Source organism: Cervus canadensis, chromosome 8 (genome assembly GCF_019320065.1).
Source record: "Cervus canadensis isolate Bull #8, Minnesota chromosome 8, ASM1932006v1, whole genome shotgun sequence".
NCBI lineage: Eukaryota > Metazoa > Chordata > Mammalia > Artiodactyla > Cervidae > Cervus > Cervus canadensis.
The window spans coordinates 9,770,488-9,787,880 of record NC_057393.1 but is presented as its reverse complement, the minus strand read 5'-3'; the positions used below and the strand labels follow the sequence as shown (position 1 = coordinate 9,787,880).

Below are 17,393 nucleotides of genomic sequence, written 5' to 3'. Positions count from 1 at the left end.
CGAGTGGCGGGCACTACTTGGACACGGTTCCATGTGGTCAGCTGGCAGAGGAGGGCTTCGGGGGGTCTGGGCTGGGAGGCAGGAGGGTTCTGAGAGCTGAGGCACCCTTGCAGATAGCTCCTGCTGATTAGAGTGACCCAGGAACTGACCCTCAAAACCCTTTAAGGCAGTGGTCCCCAGCATTTTGGGCATTAAGGACCAGTTTCGTGGAAGATAGTTTTTCCATGGACTGGGGTGGAGGGGGCGGTGGTTTGAGGATGATTCACGCACATTACACTCACTGTGCACTTAATTTCTTTTTTAAAAAGATGTTTTATTTTGTATTGCTGATTAACAGACAGTGTTGTGATAGTTTCAGGTAAACAGCAAAGGCACTCAGCCATACAGATACCTGTATCCATTCTTTCCCAACTCTACTTCCCATCTAGGCTGCCAAATAATATTGAATAGAGTTCCCTGGGTTAGACAGTAGGGCCTTGTTGGTTATCCATTTTAAATACAGCAGTGTGTATGTGACCTTCCCAAGCTCCCCATCTCTTCCCTGCTATCCTTCCCCCCGATCTGCACTTTATTTCCAATCTAATGCTCCAGGACAGTGCTGGTCAACATACACTGTCCAGATGTAACTGTTAATATCACCCCTTTTAGTGCCCTGATCTGAATGACAAATTACATGATCAGTCCACATATAGGCCTCCACTGGTTCCCATCACCTGGGTAAAGAGTGGAAAACCATGGATTAGCTCCTGTTTTGCTTTATCTGAGCCACTTTCCCAGCATAATAGCAGAGATTCATCTTTCTACTAATGTGCCTTCAAAAATCAGATTTTCACTTGATTTGATCACTCACCCACATTTGAGGCTTGCTCATTCCTTTTGTGTCAAAATAAAGATTCTTTGGGCCAATCTCCTCCATAATGTTTTGAAGAGACCCTTTGGAAGTTTTTGGAAAATTTAAAATTCACCTCTTTCACTTCCCAGGTGCTTCTCTTTTGTGCAGTCTCCAGGATCCTTCATGAAGATGCTGAATCCGGTAAGCAGCTCAGTTTCACGGGAGGGCAGGCAACGGTGAGGAACAGAAGCACCTGGTGACAGGCGTACCGCCGGGTTCCCCCAGGGGGGTCCCACGCCCCCAGGGACCTCAGGCTTTATTGGCTGACTGCTGGTGGCGGGGGGTGGGGGCGTGTGTTTGGAGCCCCACTGTCAGAGACCACTGTTCACACTTCAGCAGGGCTGTATCTAGGTTCAGAGTCCACAATCACCCACCATATTTCCAGCACTATACTAAAGCAGAGTTCCCAAACTTTTATCATTTCAACAGCGTCTTCATCCTCATGGTCCATCCTCACCTTCAGCCTCATTATCATTGGCTTTATTCCCATTTAACCTATGAGGCCCAAGAGGCTGAAAAGAGTAAATACTTTGCCCAAGGTCACACAACTAGTCCATGGCAAAAACAAGACTTGAGCTCAGATCCTCCATTCCGTGGTCCATTGCCTCCCCACCAACTTGCTGGTCCCTGGGGTGGCTTAGAATCAGTTTCACCCATTCCTATGGGTCTCTTGTGATGCACTTGTCCTGGGTAAGTTTCCTTGAGCCAGCACATCTGAGGTTTCACATCCATGCGGTATTGGACTGCTTCCTTAAGGAAACTGCTGAATCCTAGGACCTCAAGAAGATGTCTAAGGAAAAGTCCCTGCCCAGTGACATAGCTGTTCCAATCCCGGGTTGATACCCAAAGAACTGAAAACAGGTGTTCAAACAGAAATGCATACATGAATGTTCACAGCACTATTGCCAGTAGCCAGAAGGTTGTAACAGCCCAAGTATCATTCTATCAGCTGATGAACGGATAAACCAACTGTGGTCTGTCCACACAATGGAATGTCATTCAGCCATCAAAAGGAGTGAAATTCTGGCACATGGATGAACCTTGAAACATGCAGAGGGAAAGAAATAAGACATAAAAGGCCACTATTATAGGATTCCATTTATATAAAATGTCGAGAAATCCATAGAGACAGAACGCGGATGAGTGGTTTCCAGGGAGTGTGGGGGGCGGGGAGGGGAGTAGGAGTGATGGCTTGATAAGTAGAAAGCCTCCTTTTGGAGTAATGACAATGTTCTGAACTAGATAGTTGTCATAGTGGTGAGTGAAAGTCGCTCAGTCGTGTCCGACTCTTTGCGAACCCATGGACATTCATAGAATCCTCCAGGCCAGAATACAGGAGTGGGTAGCCTTTCCCTCCTCCAGGTGATCTTCCCAACCCAGGGATTGAACCCAGGTCTCCGGCATTGCAGGCAGATTGTTTACCAGGTGAGCCACAGTTCATTCAGTTCAGTTCAGTCACTCAGTTGTGTCTAACTCTCTGCGACACTATGGGCTGCCGCACGCCAGGCTTCCCTGTCCACCACCAACTCCTGGAGTTAGCTCAAACTCATAACCATTGAGTCAGTGATCCCATCCAAGCATCTCATCTTCTGTCGTTCCCTTCTCCTTCTGCCTTCAATCTTTCCCAACATGAGGGTCTTTTCCAATGAGTCAGTTCTTTGCATCAGGTGGCCAAAGTATTGGAGCTTCAGCTTCAGCATTAAAAAAAAAGAAGTGCACATTTTGTGTATTTTAGTGCGATTAAAAAAATAATAATAATCCCTGCCCCAGGTCTCCTAAATTTGGTATCTTTCTCCCTGGCACCTCCTTTCCAGATGCTAAATTCCAGATAACTTTGTGACTTAAAGTCTTCTGTTTCCTAAACGCAATAGATTTGCCTTGAGAAAGTGACTCTGGAGAAATATTGGCCAGCTTTGAAAATTAACCAGCTCTTTAAAATTTGTCTTAAATTTCCTTTCTGCTGTGCAGTTTGAAAATCTGGTATTTATGAGAGGTTTAAAAAAAAAAAGACGTTCTCTCTTTCTTTGCTTTCCCAGCAGCAGAAACCCCGGCTGGAACGCCGAATCGTTGGCTCAACCAACCGGTGGCGTTACCCCAGACAGCCTTTCTCGGGGGACTTGCTGGGGCTCTCCCAGATGTGCAAGGCTGCCAACATCGACTTTGATGAAGTTCTGAAGAACCCAGACAGGTAGGGAGCTCAAAGGCCCACGGCAGGGTGAACTGCCCTTCTGGGAAGGGCCCAGCACTTGGGTCCCACTGGTTGGGCAGGTAGGCTGTCCTGGGTATTTGCAAAAAGGCTGCCTTTGGGAGCATCCCTTAAGGATGGACAGGGTCAGGGTGACAACTTCCTCTGACAATGTCTGTGGGTGGTGATAACAAGTCCAGAGAAACGGAGAATTTTTTTTCCCAAGATTTTCCTTTGTACTGGGAACTTGGGACCCTAAGAGGATTCTCGGTTTATCAATTGGTTTGTTGACAAACACAGTAAGATGGCCTAGCTCAGAGTTTGAACCCCCCGCCCCCACCCCCAGGAACATGCATGTCCAGCAGGGGGAGAAGCAGGCTCCCTGGTCCCTCCCAGAGTGTTCTAAGCAGATGGCTTGGAGCATCACTTCTCCAGGTTACAAGTTCTTTGCTGCTTCTCCTGGGGAAGCAGAGCTGGACCCGTTTGCCGAAGGAACACTTCATTTCCTTGGCCCTTTGGACCTGCCTGGCTGCCTCTGCCTCCTTGGACCGGCAGCATCTGCCTTGTGAGCGCTGTCTGATCTACCTGAGCGTGGGCTGTGTCTGGCCCAGAAGAGCTCCTGGTTCCACATTTACTGAGCGAGTAGCCACGTCTTCCCTTTCTAGACCCGCCAGCCAGCCTGTCTCTGTTGCCCCCCACCCCACAGATGATGGTGCTGCACACGTGAATAAACCGAAACCCATCTGGATTTGGTCTCCAAATTCTCGGATAATCCCAGCTTAAAAAAAAAAAAAAAAAAGTTGAGTGCTATGAGTTGCTATTTTTGGCACTGGCTACTCATGGCCTTAAACAATTTTGAATTTATTTTATATTTTGTTTGGTTAGAGCCCTGAAGAAATCTTAGGGTTTTTTTGCCAAAGTCCGTTGTGTTCCTTAGCGCCAGGGCCAGGAGCTGGAGCTGGGCCTGGAAATATAGGCAAATGGATCCAGAAACCCGAGGAGGGTGACTGGGCCGAAGCGGCAGAGGTCCTTAGGGCTCGGTTTGTGAAATCGCTAAGGTAAGCTGGGGGTGGTGGCCTGGGGGGTGATGGCCGTTGGTGCTGGGATTTAGGACTGTTGTGCTAGGCTAAGTTGGTTCAGTTGTGTCCAACTCTGCAACCCTATGGACTGCAGCCCACCACGCTCCCCTGTCTATAGGATTCTCCAGGACAAGAATACTGGAGTGGATTGCCATGCTCTCCTCCAGGGGATGTTCCCAACCCAGGGATAGAACCCACATCTCTTATGTCTCCTGAATTGGCAGGCAGGTTCTTTATCACTAGCATCACCAAAGTAGTCTTATTTAACAGGGTTGAAATTACTTCTCCTCCATTCACTGTTTCTGTGACCTTCAGCCAGTGGCTTATCCTCCCTGAGCTTCAGTTTCCTCATCTGTGAAATGGTGATAATTTCATCTCCCTTGAAGAGCTGTAGATTAAGGCTTCCCTGGTGGCTCAGATGGTAAAGAATCCCCCTGCCAATGCAGGAGATGTGAATTCGATCCCTGGGTCGGGAAGATCCCCTGGAGAAGGGAATGGCAACCCACTCCAGTATTCTTGCCTGGAGAGTTCCATGGACAGAGGAGCCTGGAGGGCTACAGTCCATGGGTTTGCAAAGAGTCAGACACAACTGAATGACCAGCACACACACACACTTGAAGAGCAACCTGGAGGATTAAATCAGGGATCAGTGTTGTTCCTGGCAAATGAACAGAGATGTATCTTTATAGCCTGAGCAGCAGTTTTAGGTACTAATCCTGGCCGTTCCGTTTGGGGGAATGTCAGCCCTAGCCAATGACTGGCGTCCCACCTAGGCGGCCAGTCCACATAGGCTCAGCTCAACTGCTCAGCTCATCTGCTCCTTTATCCCCTTGTCGTCCTCCCGAGACAGTGGGCTAGCCTGGAAATGTCCTTGTCGTGGTGACAGCAGAGGGTAAGAGGGCAAGTCCAGTGGCACCTGTGCTGTTCAAACCTTCAGCCACCTCATGTCCGCTAACATCCCACCAGCCAAAGCAAGTCACACGATCAAAATCAAAGTCAAGGGGCAGGAAAGACACTTTGGGGTCCTGCAGGAAAAGGCTGTGTAATTGGGGCCATGGATGCAGTCCACTACAGTGTGGGAGGAACTGCTTTTCTTTAACAAACACAAAATTTCATCTTCTTTATTTTCGCAGTGGGGATTTATTCCATGTGGTCATGGGAAACATAAACTTGGAGAGCCTAACAAAGGTTTTGTTTAATTTCGGTAATAAAATAAAGGACTCATTCTGGTAACCCTTCTGCATGTTCAGACTTGTCAGCTAACAAGATCGATACGGGGAGGGTGGAGTCCTGAACTGTACTCAGGACAAACATACTTGGGCGCTTGCCCCAAGCCCTCGGGCCGCCCCCACCAGCAAGCCGGTTCTCGATGCTGTTATTGTTGCTTCTCCCACTTGGGGGCGCTGTTGACTTTGACAGGCGCTGGACCAATCCGTATTTCACTAGTTCTGTAAAGCGGGTCACTGGCCGTGGAAAGCTGAGTTAACTAGCTGCCAGCTTCGCGTTTATTTCGGATATGTAATTGTGCCTCCCGTAGGTCAGTGTCCTGGGTTCTGCCCAGCTGGCCAGTACTTGTGGTTGTGTCTGTGGGTTTCTGTGACGCAGTGAGCCTTTGGCTCCATCACTCAGAGATGCCAACGACTCCGTCTCTCTGTCTCTTCCGGGTCTTCGTCATGCTTCCTTCCACTGGGACTGGGGTGTGGACTGTGGGGAGAAGGAGCCTGAGAGATGAGGAAATGCTCGCCTCCTTGCCAACAACCTAACCTTTTTGTGCCTTTGTTTCTTTATCTGCAAGTTGGGGATGTTCTCTTACGGAGTTGCCATGGGAATTTATGCGACATAATTCACTGAGAGCTTAGAATGGAGTCTAGGGGATAAACACCCAATTAACACGTGTCATTCAGTGTCCCTGGGGTTCTTTGGTATGTATGGGCACAACTAACATCTGAACCCAGAGGGCCCGGATGAAGGAGTATGGCTGGGGAAGGACCTCTCCTCGGAGGCTGAGGGCTTGGACACTAGGAAAAGGTGATCCTGCCTCATGTTTCCTCCCGTTCTGATCTCAGTGCCAAGCCCACTCTGAGAGTGGGAAGAGGTCACTCTAAGAGCCAAGGATATAAAGGGACCCGTTGGTTTTTATCAGAGAGCAGTTCTGGGAGAGGTGGACCAGAGACCATGATCCACGGGGTAACGCTGATCGGAGAGCTGAGTGTCTGCTCAGCACCAGATGTACCAAGAATCAGCCTTTTATGCCCCTAGCGACCACCGCGTGGTCCTCATTTCCCTCTCAGGAAGGAAAGCACTGAGACCCGGAGGCGGGCCCAAGGTCTGCATGACTCTTCCCAGTAAATTAAGTTGGAGTTTCGCATGTTGATGATCCCCTGGAGAAGGAAATGGCAACCCACTCCAATATTCGTGCCTGGAGAATTCCAAGGACAGAGGAGCCTGGCAGGCTACAGTCCATGGGGTTGCAGAGAGTCGAACATGACTGGGCGGCTAACATTCACTCCCTTTCATTTTTGCATTTCGAAGGTATCAGGTCAAAAGCTCTTTGGGTGGTCTGCTGCAGGAAGTCTTTTTGTCCTTGAGAAACTTAACAGACTTTCCTCTTTTCTTCTCTCTTCTTAGTCTTTTATTGAATTTGTTAGAGCTTCTCTGGTAGCTCAGTTGGTAAAGAATCTGCCTGCAATGCAGGAGACCTGGGTTTGATCCCTGGATTGGGAAGATCCCCTGGAAGAGGGCATGGCAACCCACTCCAATATCCTTGCCTGGAGAATCCCCGTGGACAGAGGAGCCTGGCAGGCTACAGTCCATGGGGTAGCAAAGGAATTGGACACAACTTAGTGACTTTCACTTCACTTCATTGAATGTTACAATATTGCTTCTGTTTTATGTTTTGGCTTTTTGGCCCCAAGGCATCTAGGATCTCAGCTCCCCGACCAGGGATCGAACCCACACCCCCGGTACTGGAAATCACAGTCTTAACCACTGGACTGCAAATGTGTCCCCTGCTGTTCTTTTCTTGTTTCTCCATCTTGGGAGTGAGCTCCAGACTTACAGCATGTTCCCAACATCCTGCTTCATCCCAGACCACTTAGTCCCACAGAGCAAAGAGGACAACTCACAGATGCCATCTGTTCCATCAACTTTTCCAATGACCCTGAAATGAGCCTCAACTTTGGGAGCTGCAGAGCCTGTGGGATAAACGATCTATTTTGGCAAGCAGCCAAGACACCAGGAAAAGGCAGTGGGATTATTTCTGTTACCTGGCATCTCCTGGCTCAACCAATGACTCGGATGTTTGTTGAGGATAGTTGAGTTCATGGCCATTGCCCCATCATTTCCAAAATCTGTTGCTCCATTTTGAGATCACAGCCTGAACTCCTGACCTTAGCCAGCTATTGCCAGATGTGTGACCCTAGCCACTAGGGGCTTGGAGTCTGGCTTGGGTCAGTCCCCCTGCTCCTGTGGGATAAACAACTCCATCTCCCACTGCCTTCCTGAAACTGAGTCACTTGTAATCATCATTTCTGCTTGGAAATGGCAGCATGTGGTCAATATTATTCTGGACACAGGCTTCCCCACCCAAGCCCTCCTGCAAACACCCTGGTCCACAAAGATTTTTGGCATCACTGGAAAACAGCATGGCAAAGGTGACCCTGGCTGGACTGTGGTCAAGTGTCCCTTGGCTGGTTGGATTTCTTGGAATGACTGTCTTCAAGCTGTGAATGTGTGACTCCAGCTTTGTTGTCTTTCCTTGCTCAGTGGGATGAATATAGTGTTGAGGGGAAAGCATCTTATCTTTGTCATCACCCAGTCCTTGACATTATCAAGCACATCCATGATGGCTGTGCCTGGGCTGCAGCAGGAAATAAATGCCAACTTTGTCTCTAAAGGCTGTAGAGCCTAACCCAGAGGGCGCATGGGGAAATAGGTGACTAGAAGACCCTGCAGAAGGAGTTTTAACAGGGGGAAATCCCGGGACGGGCGGTGGGGAGGGCTTCCCACCCAGCCTCCCCAGAGGAAACAACCACTAAGCTTATCTGGAGGATGAGTGGGCGTTCATCCACTGAAAAGGTGAGGGGGCTATGCGTCCACAAGATGGGAAGCAAGAGGTGGTGGGTTCTGGCTCTTGAGAAGGGCTGGAGCAGGCAGTGCAGGGAAATGAGGCTGCAGAGACAGGCAGAAGCTGGTTAGCCACACTAAGGAGGCTGGCTTGCCCCTGGGAGCAATGGGAGAGAAAGCAAAGGATTCTCAGCAGGAGAGAGGCAAGATCAGATTGGTGTTTCAGATGGTTTCTCAGGCTGCAGTGTGGGGTGTGCATCAGAGGGGACCACATGGATGCCTGGCACCTGGCAGCGACTAGGGGGAGATACTGGTGGCTTGGATGAAGGTCATAGCAACAAGGGCAAGGATTCATCTAAGGAGAGATGGATGAATTCAAAAGACATCCCATTAGATCTGGGCAGATGATCAGGTGAGACAACATTCAGGATACTGACTTGGGCAACTGGAGGCTGGTGGTGCCATGTCCTGGCAGAGGATCGGGGTTTGGCTCAGAGTGGATCCTTCTTTACTTTTTGGCCATGCTGCTTAGCTTACAGGATCTGTTCCATGACAAAAGCCCAGAATCTTAGCCGCTAGGCTCCCAGGGAACTCCCTTGGGTAGATTTTGAGTTTGATGGTGGACACTTTGGGGCATGCATGACCCTAACCAGAAGTATTGCTGAGTTAATTTCCCAGACATGTAAGGGTTCCCAGAACCCTTTCTTCCTTTCTCCAGCAGCTATTTATTGAGCACCTACTATATGCTAGGCTTTGTTTTAGACACTCACCCAAAGAGGTGTCATTCAGCAGCCAGATGCAACCTCACATACCTCCGTGGTAAGAGCTGCTCACAAGCTGATAACAGGAATGAGTGATTTGAGCTGGTCATCAGACAGAGCTTATAGTTTGTCAGACGGGCAGACCCCTGGGGACCCGAGGAAACTGTCCCAATGGGAGAGATGTGATAAGTTTGGTTCAGGAATGCTTTAAGGATGCTTTCACTGGAATGATAACTTGTTGCAGATCAAGAAAAATGTCAGTGTTAACTCCTGGGTTTTTTTGTTTGTTTGTTTGTATTTTTTCTCTTGAGGTTATGCATTTCACAAATTCAGAAAATATTCCCCGAGAATTTGAAGAAGAAGACCATCCAAAGCGGAGAGGCAGGTGAGTTCCTGTCACCAGTGGATGCCCCAGAATGTTGCTAACCTCAGGGGCATCTTGTGGTCTCTGTGAAAGAAAACCAGTGGCCAGGTCACTTGTCTGGAAGGTTCTGTTCTTGCCGACTGCACAGTGTCCCATGTGTAACGTGTGCTAAGTCACTTCAGTCGTGTCCGACTCTTTCCAACCCCATGGACTGCAGCCTGCCAGGCTCCTCTGTCCGTGGAATGTTCCAGGCAAGAATCCTGGAGTGGGTTGCCATTTCCTGCTCCAGGGGATCTTCCTGACCCAAGGACGGAACCCACATCTCTTATGACTCCTGCTTGGCAGGCGGGTTCTTTACCACTAGCATCCCTTGGAGAAGGGAAAGGCTACCCAATCCAGTATTCTGGCCTGGAGAATCCCATGGACTGTATAGTCCATGCGGTAGCAAAGAGTTGGACATGACTGAGCGACTTTCACTTCACTATTTCACCTGGGAATTCCCAACATGTAAATAGGTGCCATAAAAATTATTTCCCAAATGCACAGTGAATGAAATCAAGCTTGGCAAACACATTTTCATATGCTAATGGCCATGATGAATATAGACCTGCCGAGTTTAATAAGTAGACTTTGGATTGGAAGACGAAGCAGAGGCACATCCAGCCTGGGGCAGCTGTTCTGGGTCCCTCTGGGCTCTAAGCAGTCATGACTTGGATGTCCACATCTGCTTATCTGCAGAAGCGACTTATCTGCAGTAGGATTCGTCCAAGAGGACTTATCTGCAGTAGGATGAGAAGTCAGACTGGGTCTGTCCAGCCGGGAAAGTCCCACTGAGCTCCATGAGGGGCCTGGACGGTCAACTCCTTGGTGGAGCTTTTATGGATAAGCCCCACCCCACGGCATGGCCGTCTGAGGCCAGAGCCAGCCTCCCTCTCCAGTGGAGGCTCATCGATTTCTTTTTACCTTTCAATTCTGGTTGATGGTGGGGTGGGAGGTGGGTGAGAAGTGCTGTGAGGCTGTCTCCAGACTCAGGAGAAAGAGTTCCGATGGGTTGTGTTGTCAGCCCTGCGTTGCCAGCCTGAAAGCAGAAGTGGGGTGGGGGCTGGGGTGGGGGACATGCTTTATCTGCACTTCTACCCTTTCTCTGCAATCTTGTCCTGGGGGAACATTCCTTCTAATCCAGCAGAGCCAGACTGTCACCTAGGGTGACCCAAGATTTGAGATGAAAAGCCAGGTCCTCGACTCCCAGCCACGAACAACATCATAAGGCTGGTGAATAACAATAATAGTAACAGAAGAGGAAACAGGTGCCCAAGGTCACACAGTCAAAATAATAACAAAGCCAAGAAGTATACGGAGGTGGGGCTGGTGAACCCCCGGTCCTGTCCGGCACTGGGATTTAGGGTTTGGAGGGATCACCCCAAGCGTGGCTCCCTTCCTCTCAGCTCTGTGCTAATGCAGGAGTGCAGCCTCTAAGCCCCCTTTACCCATAGCCATCCTGTCTCACCTGGCCGGGTATCCCTGGATCCTCCATCTGCCTTCCATCCAAGTCTCTTCTTTTCTTTCTTTCTTTCTTTTTTTTTTTTTTTTTAATCATTTATGCCACCGCAGAGAACCCTCTTCACACTGTAAGCTCATGCCTACAAGCTTGGCTTTCTGATGACCTCCATTCTCTTGAGGAAAGCAGTGCTGATGAGAACTCTGCTCCCTGGGGATGTGGGCTTTTCTCTGTGATGCTGTTGCCTTTCTGGTGGGTAATAATTAGGCACTAACAGCCCAGCTTCCCTGGTGGCTCAGAGGTAAAGAATCTGCCTGTCATTGCAGAAACCAAGAGTCTGATCCTTGGGTTGGGAAGATCCCCTGGAGGAGGAGATGGGAACCCACCCCAGTATTCTTGCCTGGAGAATCTCTATGGACAGAGGAGCCTGGCGGGCTGCAATCCATGGGTTCACACAAGAGTCAGACACGACTTAGCGAATAAACAATGAAAGCCCAGTACTTTTTCAACAGGGGACCAGGTAGCAATTTTGCTCCCCAGAGGACACTCGGCAATGTCTGGAGATGTCTGGGGTTGTCACAACTCTGGAGTGGGGGGGCTGGCTACTGACACCCATTGGGTAGAGGCCAGAGGTGCTGCTGAACATCCCCCCGTGCTCGGGACAGCCCCAGCCCATCCCCTTCAAACAGAATTGAAAGTGAAAGTGTTAGTTGCTCAGTCGTGTCCGACTCTGCGACCCCATGGACTGTAGTCCACCAGGCTCCTCTGGCTGTGGAATTCTCCAGGCAAGATTACTGGAGTGAATTTCCATTCCCTTCTCCAGGGGATCTTTCCGACGCAGGGATCGAACCCAGGTCTCCTGCATTGCAGGTGGATGCTTTACCGTCTGAGCCACCAGGAAAGCCCCCACAGAGAATCATCTAGCTCTAAATATGAATAGCGGGACTTTCCTGGTGGTTCAGTGGCTAAGGTTCCACACTTCCAATGCAGGGGGCCCAGGTTTGATCCCTGGTCGGGAACCTAGATCCCAACAGGCCACAACTAAAGATCCCGTATGCCGCAACTAAGACCCAGAGCAGCCAAATAAATAAATATTTAAAATAAAAAAGAAGTAAACAGCGCTGAGGCTCAGAAACACCGTAATGGGGGAGACAATGTGAGCCCCCCTCCAAGGGCGTGGCAGCCAGCGTCCCTGCCCCATGGAGCTTTATTTCCAGTCCCCGAGTTGGAGGGCAGCCTATGTGCCCCTCTTGGTTGGCAGCTCTGGTGGGCATTTATCGCTTTCTAAGTTACCCTGTGAGTCTGCTCATCGGATCCGCCTGGCTGTCAGGAAGCTCCATGGGGCTGGAGCTTTGTTCCTGAAAGGCCAGTGAGGCCGCCTGCCCACTCGTCTGCTCAGTAACGGGATGGGCAGAGAGGACGCGGGAGAAAGAGTGACCGCGTGTTCAGGTCAGGGCGTTGTGACACCCTTGGCTCAGTCTCTTTCCCCCTCCTCAGATGTGATTCTCGAATGCCTTGGCTTCAAATGGGAACTCCACCAGCCCCAGCTTTTTCAGTCTGAGACCTTGGCCAAGCTCTACCTGATGGGTCTGGCCCGGGGCAATGCAAACCCTGAGAAGGAGCCAATGAAGATTCTGCAAGGTAGGATCTCACCCAGGGCGGGCCCCCCAAGGACCCTCTGGTTAGAGAGGCCCCAGCTGGGCGTTTGGATACCTGTTGGGGGACCACGATCACCCTGACAATTAAGAGCAAAGCTCATGGTTTGACCTCATCACTGGACTTAACCTCAGTCTCCTTGGCTGTAAAATGGGATAATGGTTCTGTTGTGTTTCACTGTGGAGGAGGAACAGGTGTAAAGTTCTAGAACAGTGCCTGGCACAGAGTGAGTACTCAGTAAGCATCAGTTATATTTTCACAAGAACACATTCTTTTCCACCAGCTGTGGTGGAGGCTGTCCCTACTTCTTTGAGAATATGGGTGGGTGTTGAGTCTGCAGATGGGTTTTCTAGAAAGAAGGCATGGTTTTCACATCTGTGGCTTGTTTGGCCTTCAGCATGCTGGTTGGAGGTTTACAAGTGTCCATCAATTTCCTTGGTTCTTTTCCTTTCGTTTCTCTTTTCTTAATTCCACCTCATACCCAAAGCTATTTAGGTCACTTCTTTCTTTCTTTTTTCTATTGATTTTTGATCCCAGTAATCCCCAGTCGCCCCTTATCTGCCCCACACATTCCTCTCCTGCAGCCTTGCCAGCTTCTTCTCAGGTAATAATAGATTGGCGTCTCCTCCAGACACCTCATAAGCAGGTGCCATGGAAAATTCAAGGCCTCCGGGGCAGCCGGCATGCCAGCCGGGATGGAATCGCATTTCCAGGACGTGGCAGTAAAGGGCTGATGTTCCAGAGCCAGACAGGCTGCCGGAGACCCCGTCATGGCCCTGCCCTGAGCCAGGGGGAGGAACCTGGCCGCCTGCCGGAATCTTCCAGGCCACGGAGCCTCTGAGTCAGCCCTTCCCGGTGGAGCTGGGAGCCCAGAGCAGGCCACGGCATTCCCGCAGAACGGTAGTGAGTGTCACACGTCCTCAGGATCTTCTCTGCCCTTCTTGCCCATTTGTCCCACTGGCTTCAAAGTGACACCGAGCTCTTTCTCCCGTGGCCCCTGCGCCCAGGTCACAGCTCTCCCTGGGCAACCAGTGAAAGGTCGTGGAGGTCCAGACAGTGGGTACATTGAAAATGAAGAGAATTTGTGTGTTTTTTTCCTACTCTCCCCCAGACTTCCCCTCCCATCCAGGCTGCCACATAACATTGAGCAGAGTTCCCTTTGCCATGCAGTGGGTCCTTGCTGGTTTTCCATTTTGAATATAGCAGTGTGTACATGTCTGTCCCAAACTCCCTAACTACCCCTTCCCTCCAGCAACCCTAAGTCTGTGAATCTTTCCGCTTTGTATTCATTTGTATCATTTCTTTTTAGATTCCACATTATAAGGGATGTCTTAAGATATTTCTTCTTCTTTGACTTACTTCATTCACTCAGTGTGACACTCTCTAGCTCCATCCATGGTGCTTCACATGGCATTATTTCATTCTTTTTAAGGGCTGAGTAATATTCCACTGTATATATGTATCACATCTTTGTCCGTTCCTCTGCCGATGGACATTTAGGTTGCTTCAGTGTCTTGGCTATTGTGAACAGTGCTGCAGTGAACATCGGCCTGCACATGTCGTTTCAGCTCATGTTTTCCTCTGGATGTATGCCCAACAGTGGGACTGTAGAGTCATATGGTATTTGAAAAAAACCCTAAAAATAAGAAAAAACTCTATTTTTAGTTTTTTAAGGAACCTCCATAGTGTTCTCCATAGTGGTTGTACCAATTTACATTCCCACCAACAGCGTAGGAGAGTTCCCTTCTCTCCACACTCCTTCCAGCATGTGTTGTTTGGTTATAGCCATTCTGGCTGGTGTGAGGTATATCTCCTTATAGTTTTGGAAAATCAAGAGAATTTGGAAGGGAGAAACAGAGCTATCTTTAATGTCTTTAGTAAGTCTAGAATGGTCTCAGTTGGGACTTCCCCGGCAGTCCAGTGGTTAAGACTCCAAGCTTCCATTGCAGGGGCACAGGTTCAATCCCTGGTTGGGGAACTAAGGCCACATGGTGTGGCCCAAACACACACACACACAAGACATAGAATAGGCTCACTTGAAAGATGTGGCCCTCCTAAGACAGCTGTTCTAATTGCAGCCTCCTGCTAGAGGCTGGGCCCGACTGGGGGACATCAGGGCAGGTGCAGGAATGAGACTTCAGTGGTCGAACTGTCACAACTTCCCAATGTCTCCCCTGCAAGCACCACCAGTTGCATCAGGCCCTGGGACTCATGTCTCCAAGATTTTCAGTGCGTACATGCATGCTAAGTCGCTTCAGTCATGTCTGACTCTTTGCAACCCTATGGACTGTAGCCCATGGAATTCTCCAGGCAAGAATACTGGAGTGGGTTGCCATTTCCTCCTCCAGAGAATCTTCCTGACCCAGGGATCAAACCTCTGTCTCTGCGCCTCCTGTATTGAAGGGGAATCTTTACCACTGAACCACCTGGGAAGCCCTCAGGCTGCGGGAAGGGCCGGCGTCAGTGTGACCGTGAATGTCCCAGTCTTGACAGTCACAGTAGCTGTGTCCGATCATTGGGAAAAGTCGGCCCCCGGGGACATGATAACTGTACTGTTTTTGCAACTTCTTACGAGTCTTCAACTATTTCAAAGTAAATAATCATTTCAACCACGCATGCACTGACACAAACAAGCAAGCAAAGATAAGCGAAGCACGTGACCCACGCCAAGGTCAGGGTCGTGCTCAGGGCCCTGCAGCCTCACGCTGTGCCCGGCGCTGTGGCTGGCACACCTGTGCACCCTGGTCCCGTTTCCCTCCCTAGCCCAGCGGCCCGGGAGGAGCCGAGAACAGCGCCCCGTGAAGAAGGTGATCCTCTCCTTGAAGATCAATGACCCTCTGGTCACCAAAGCTGGTAACGTGCCCCTGTCCCCGCGTTCTGAGAAGGTCGTTGAACAAGCAGCCCTCTCAGATTTGAAAAGCGAACAAAATGCCACACACAGTGTGCAGTGCTTCCTTAGGAAACACAGCTCAGAGGCGCAGGGAGGCGGGAAGGAGGCTGGGACAACCTGGGGGAATGAAAGAAGTGGGGAATTCTGCTAAAGAGAGGTGCTCATCCTTGTAAAGAGCCAGAAGCAGGCTTCCCAGATGGACCCGGGAGGGATGATGTCACTGCCCTTCTGGGCCCAGGCGCCCAGGCAACGCTCTCAGGCCCACCCTTGCCCTAGGCATCGCCCACCCGCCCCCCCCCCGCCCCCTTCTCCCCAAGGCCCCTTCCTGGCTGCCTGCCAGCAGCCCAGAGGGCTTCCTTGGGCTCAGCCCCTCCCCCTCCTATCCTGGCCACCTAGAAAGACCCCTATTAACAGGCGTTAATACAGTGTCCCGTCACGTGCCCTCAGGAAATCATCCAGCCTCGATGGGGCTGGTTGTCCTCGGAGTGCCCGGAGCGCACTCCAGCGCTATTTGGGATCAGGCAGGACTTGGAATAAGCCGGGTCCGTCTGCCCCTAGCTGGGGACTAGCACATTATCCTGGCTCTGCCCAGGGGTCCTTAATCTTTTTGAAGACCCCAGACTGAGGAAGGCTTCCTGGTGGCTCAGACAGTAAAGCATCTGACTGCAATGCGGGAGACCGGGGTTTGATCCCTAGGTCAGGAAGATCGTCTGGAGAAGGAAATGGCAACCCACTCCAGTACTCTTGCCTGGAACATCCCATGGATGGAGGAGCCTGGTAGGCTACAGTCCGTGGGGTCACAAAGAGTCGGACAATCTGAGGACAACCTGCTGTTAAGTATGTCATCTCCAGAGAAAACAAAGCATGCCTTCTTGGGCACATGTTGGGGGGTGACCACCTCCCTGCCCAGGCCGTGGACCCCAGGTTAGGACAGAAGCCCCGAGGCCCAGACTCACAGAAGATTTTTCATAAGACCCCTGTTTTCTTTAGCTTCATCCTCAGCTGCTTTGGGGGCCGGGAGCCTGGGCAGCGTCTGCACCCAGGTCAGCGTGGGTGCATTTTGCCTGCTGCATCTCGCCTGTCCCCAGCTCGGGACACTCTTCCAGCACGCTGGTGGTGAAGGGTGGGGGGTGGGCACCTGGACGTGGGGGACACGGGGCTGCAGAGCCCCCAGGCTGATGGCTGGCCCTCGGACGCTGCCTCCCTAGCCTTCGCCACGGCCCTGAAGAACCTCTACATGCGCGAGGTGAAGATGTGCCTGGATGACGTGCTGGGCGTGCTGGCCGCCGCTCACATCCTCCAGTTCAGCAGCCTGTTTCAAAGGTAAGGCCGCCCAGCCTCCTGGTAGAGCAGCCAGGACCCCGAGGGCCGGAAGGGACCCAGAACCTGCCCCCTTAATGTTTCCTGTTCCGGTTTACTCAGAAGAGGTGGTGACGTCATTCTCTCATTTGTGGCCCCGACCCTTCCCGCTCCCCCTCGCCTCAATGGCCCTGGGCCAGATGGACTTGGCTCAGCCGTTGATTCAACCACACCTTCATTCACGAGTGTGTTCCTTTAAGAACAACTTCATGGGCTTCTCCAGGACACCAGAGAGGCAGTGGGTATCCGATGGGCAGGGTCCCTTCCTCTGAAGCTCCTGTCCAACTGTCTCTGAGACATCGGGAAGGAGTGAAGTGGGGTGGTGTGAAAGGTGGGGGATTCGCAAATGGAAAATTCTGTTTATATAAAATTAATTTCAAGTGAAATTGGCACCTGCAGTTTGGAGGAGCATTTCTTAGAACTCCCCCGCTTTTTTTGTTGTTGTTCAATCACTCAATCGTGTCAGACTCTGCAACCGCATGGGCTGCAGCATGCCAGGCTTCCCTGTCCTTCACTATCTCCTGGGGTTTGCTCAAGCTCATGTCCATTGCGTCAGTGAAGCCATCCAACCATCTCATCCTCTGCTGCCTCTTTCTCCTTTTATCCTCAATCTTTCCTAGCATCAGGGTCTTTTCCAACGAGTT

At 50.8% G+C, this 17,393-nt stretch overlaps 1 protein-coding gene across 1 annotated transcript in view; it reads left to right on the top strand.

Moving 5' to 3' along the window:
- Window positions 1-984: 984 nt before the first annotated feature.
- Window positions 985-17,393, top strand: part of BTBD16 (BTB domain containing 16) — a 50,135-nt gene continuing 33,726 nt past the window's right edge. Inside the window, exons 1-6 of the mRNA XM_043477225.1 lie at window positions 985-1,033; window positions 2,929-3,080; window positions 9,294-9,367; window positions 12,342-12,485; window positions 15,264-15,353; window positions 16,599-16,713. Of these exons, the coding sequence (XP_043333160.1) occupies window positions 1,016-1,033; window positions 2,929-3,080; window positions 9,294-9,367; window positions 12,342-12,485; window positions 15,264-15,353; window positions 16,599-16,713 (593 nt within the window). The 5' untranslated portion in view covers window positions 985-1,015. The remainder of the gene's footprint in view (window positions 1,034-2,928; window positions 3,081-9,293; window positions 9,368-12,341; window positions 12,486-15,263; window positions 15,354-16,598; window positions 16,714-17,393) is intronic.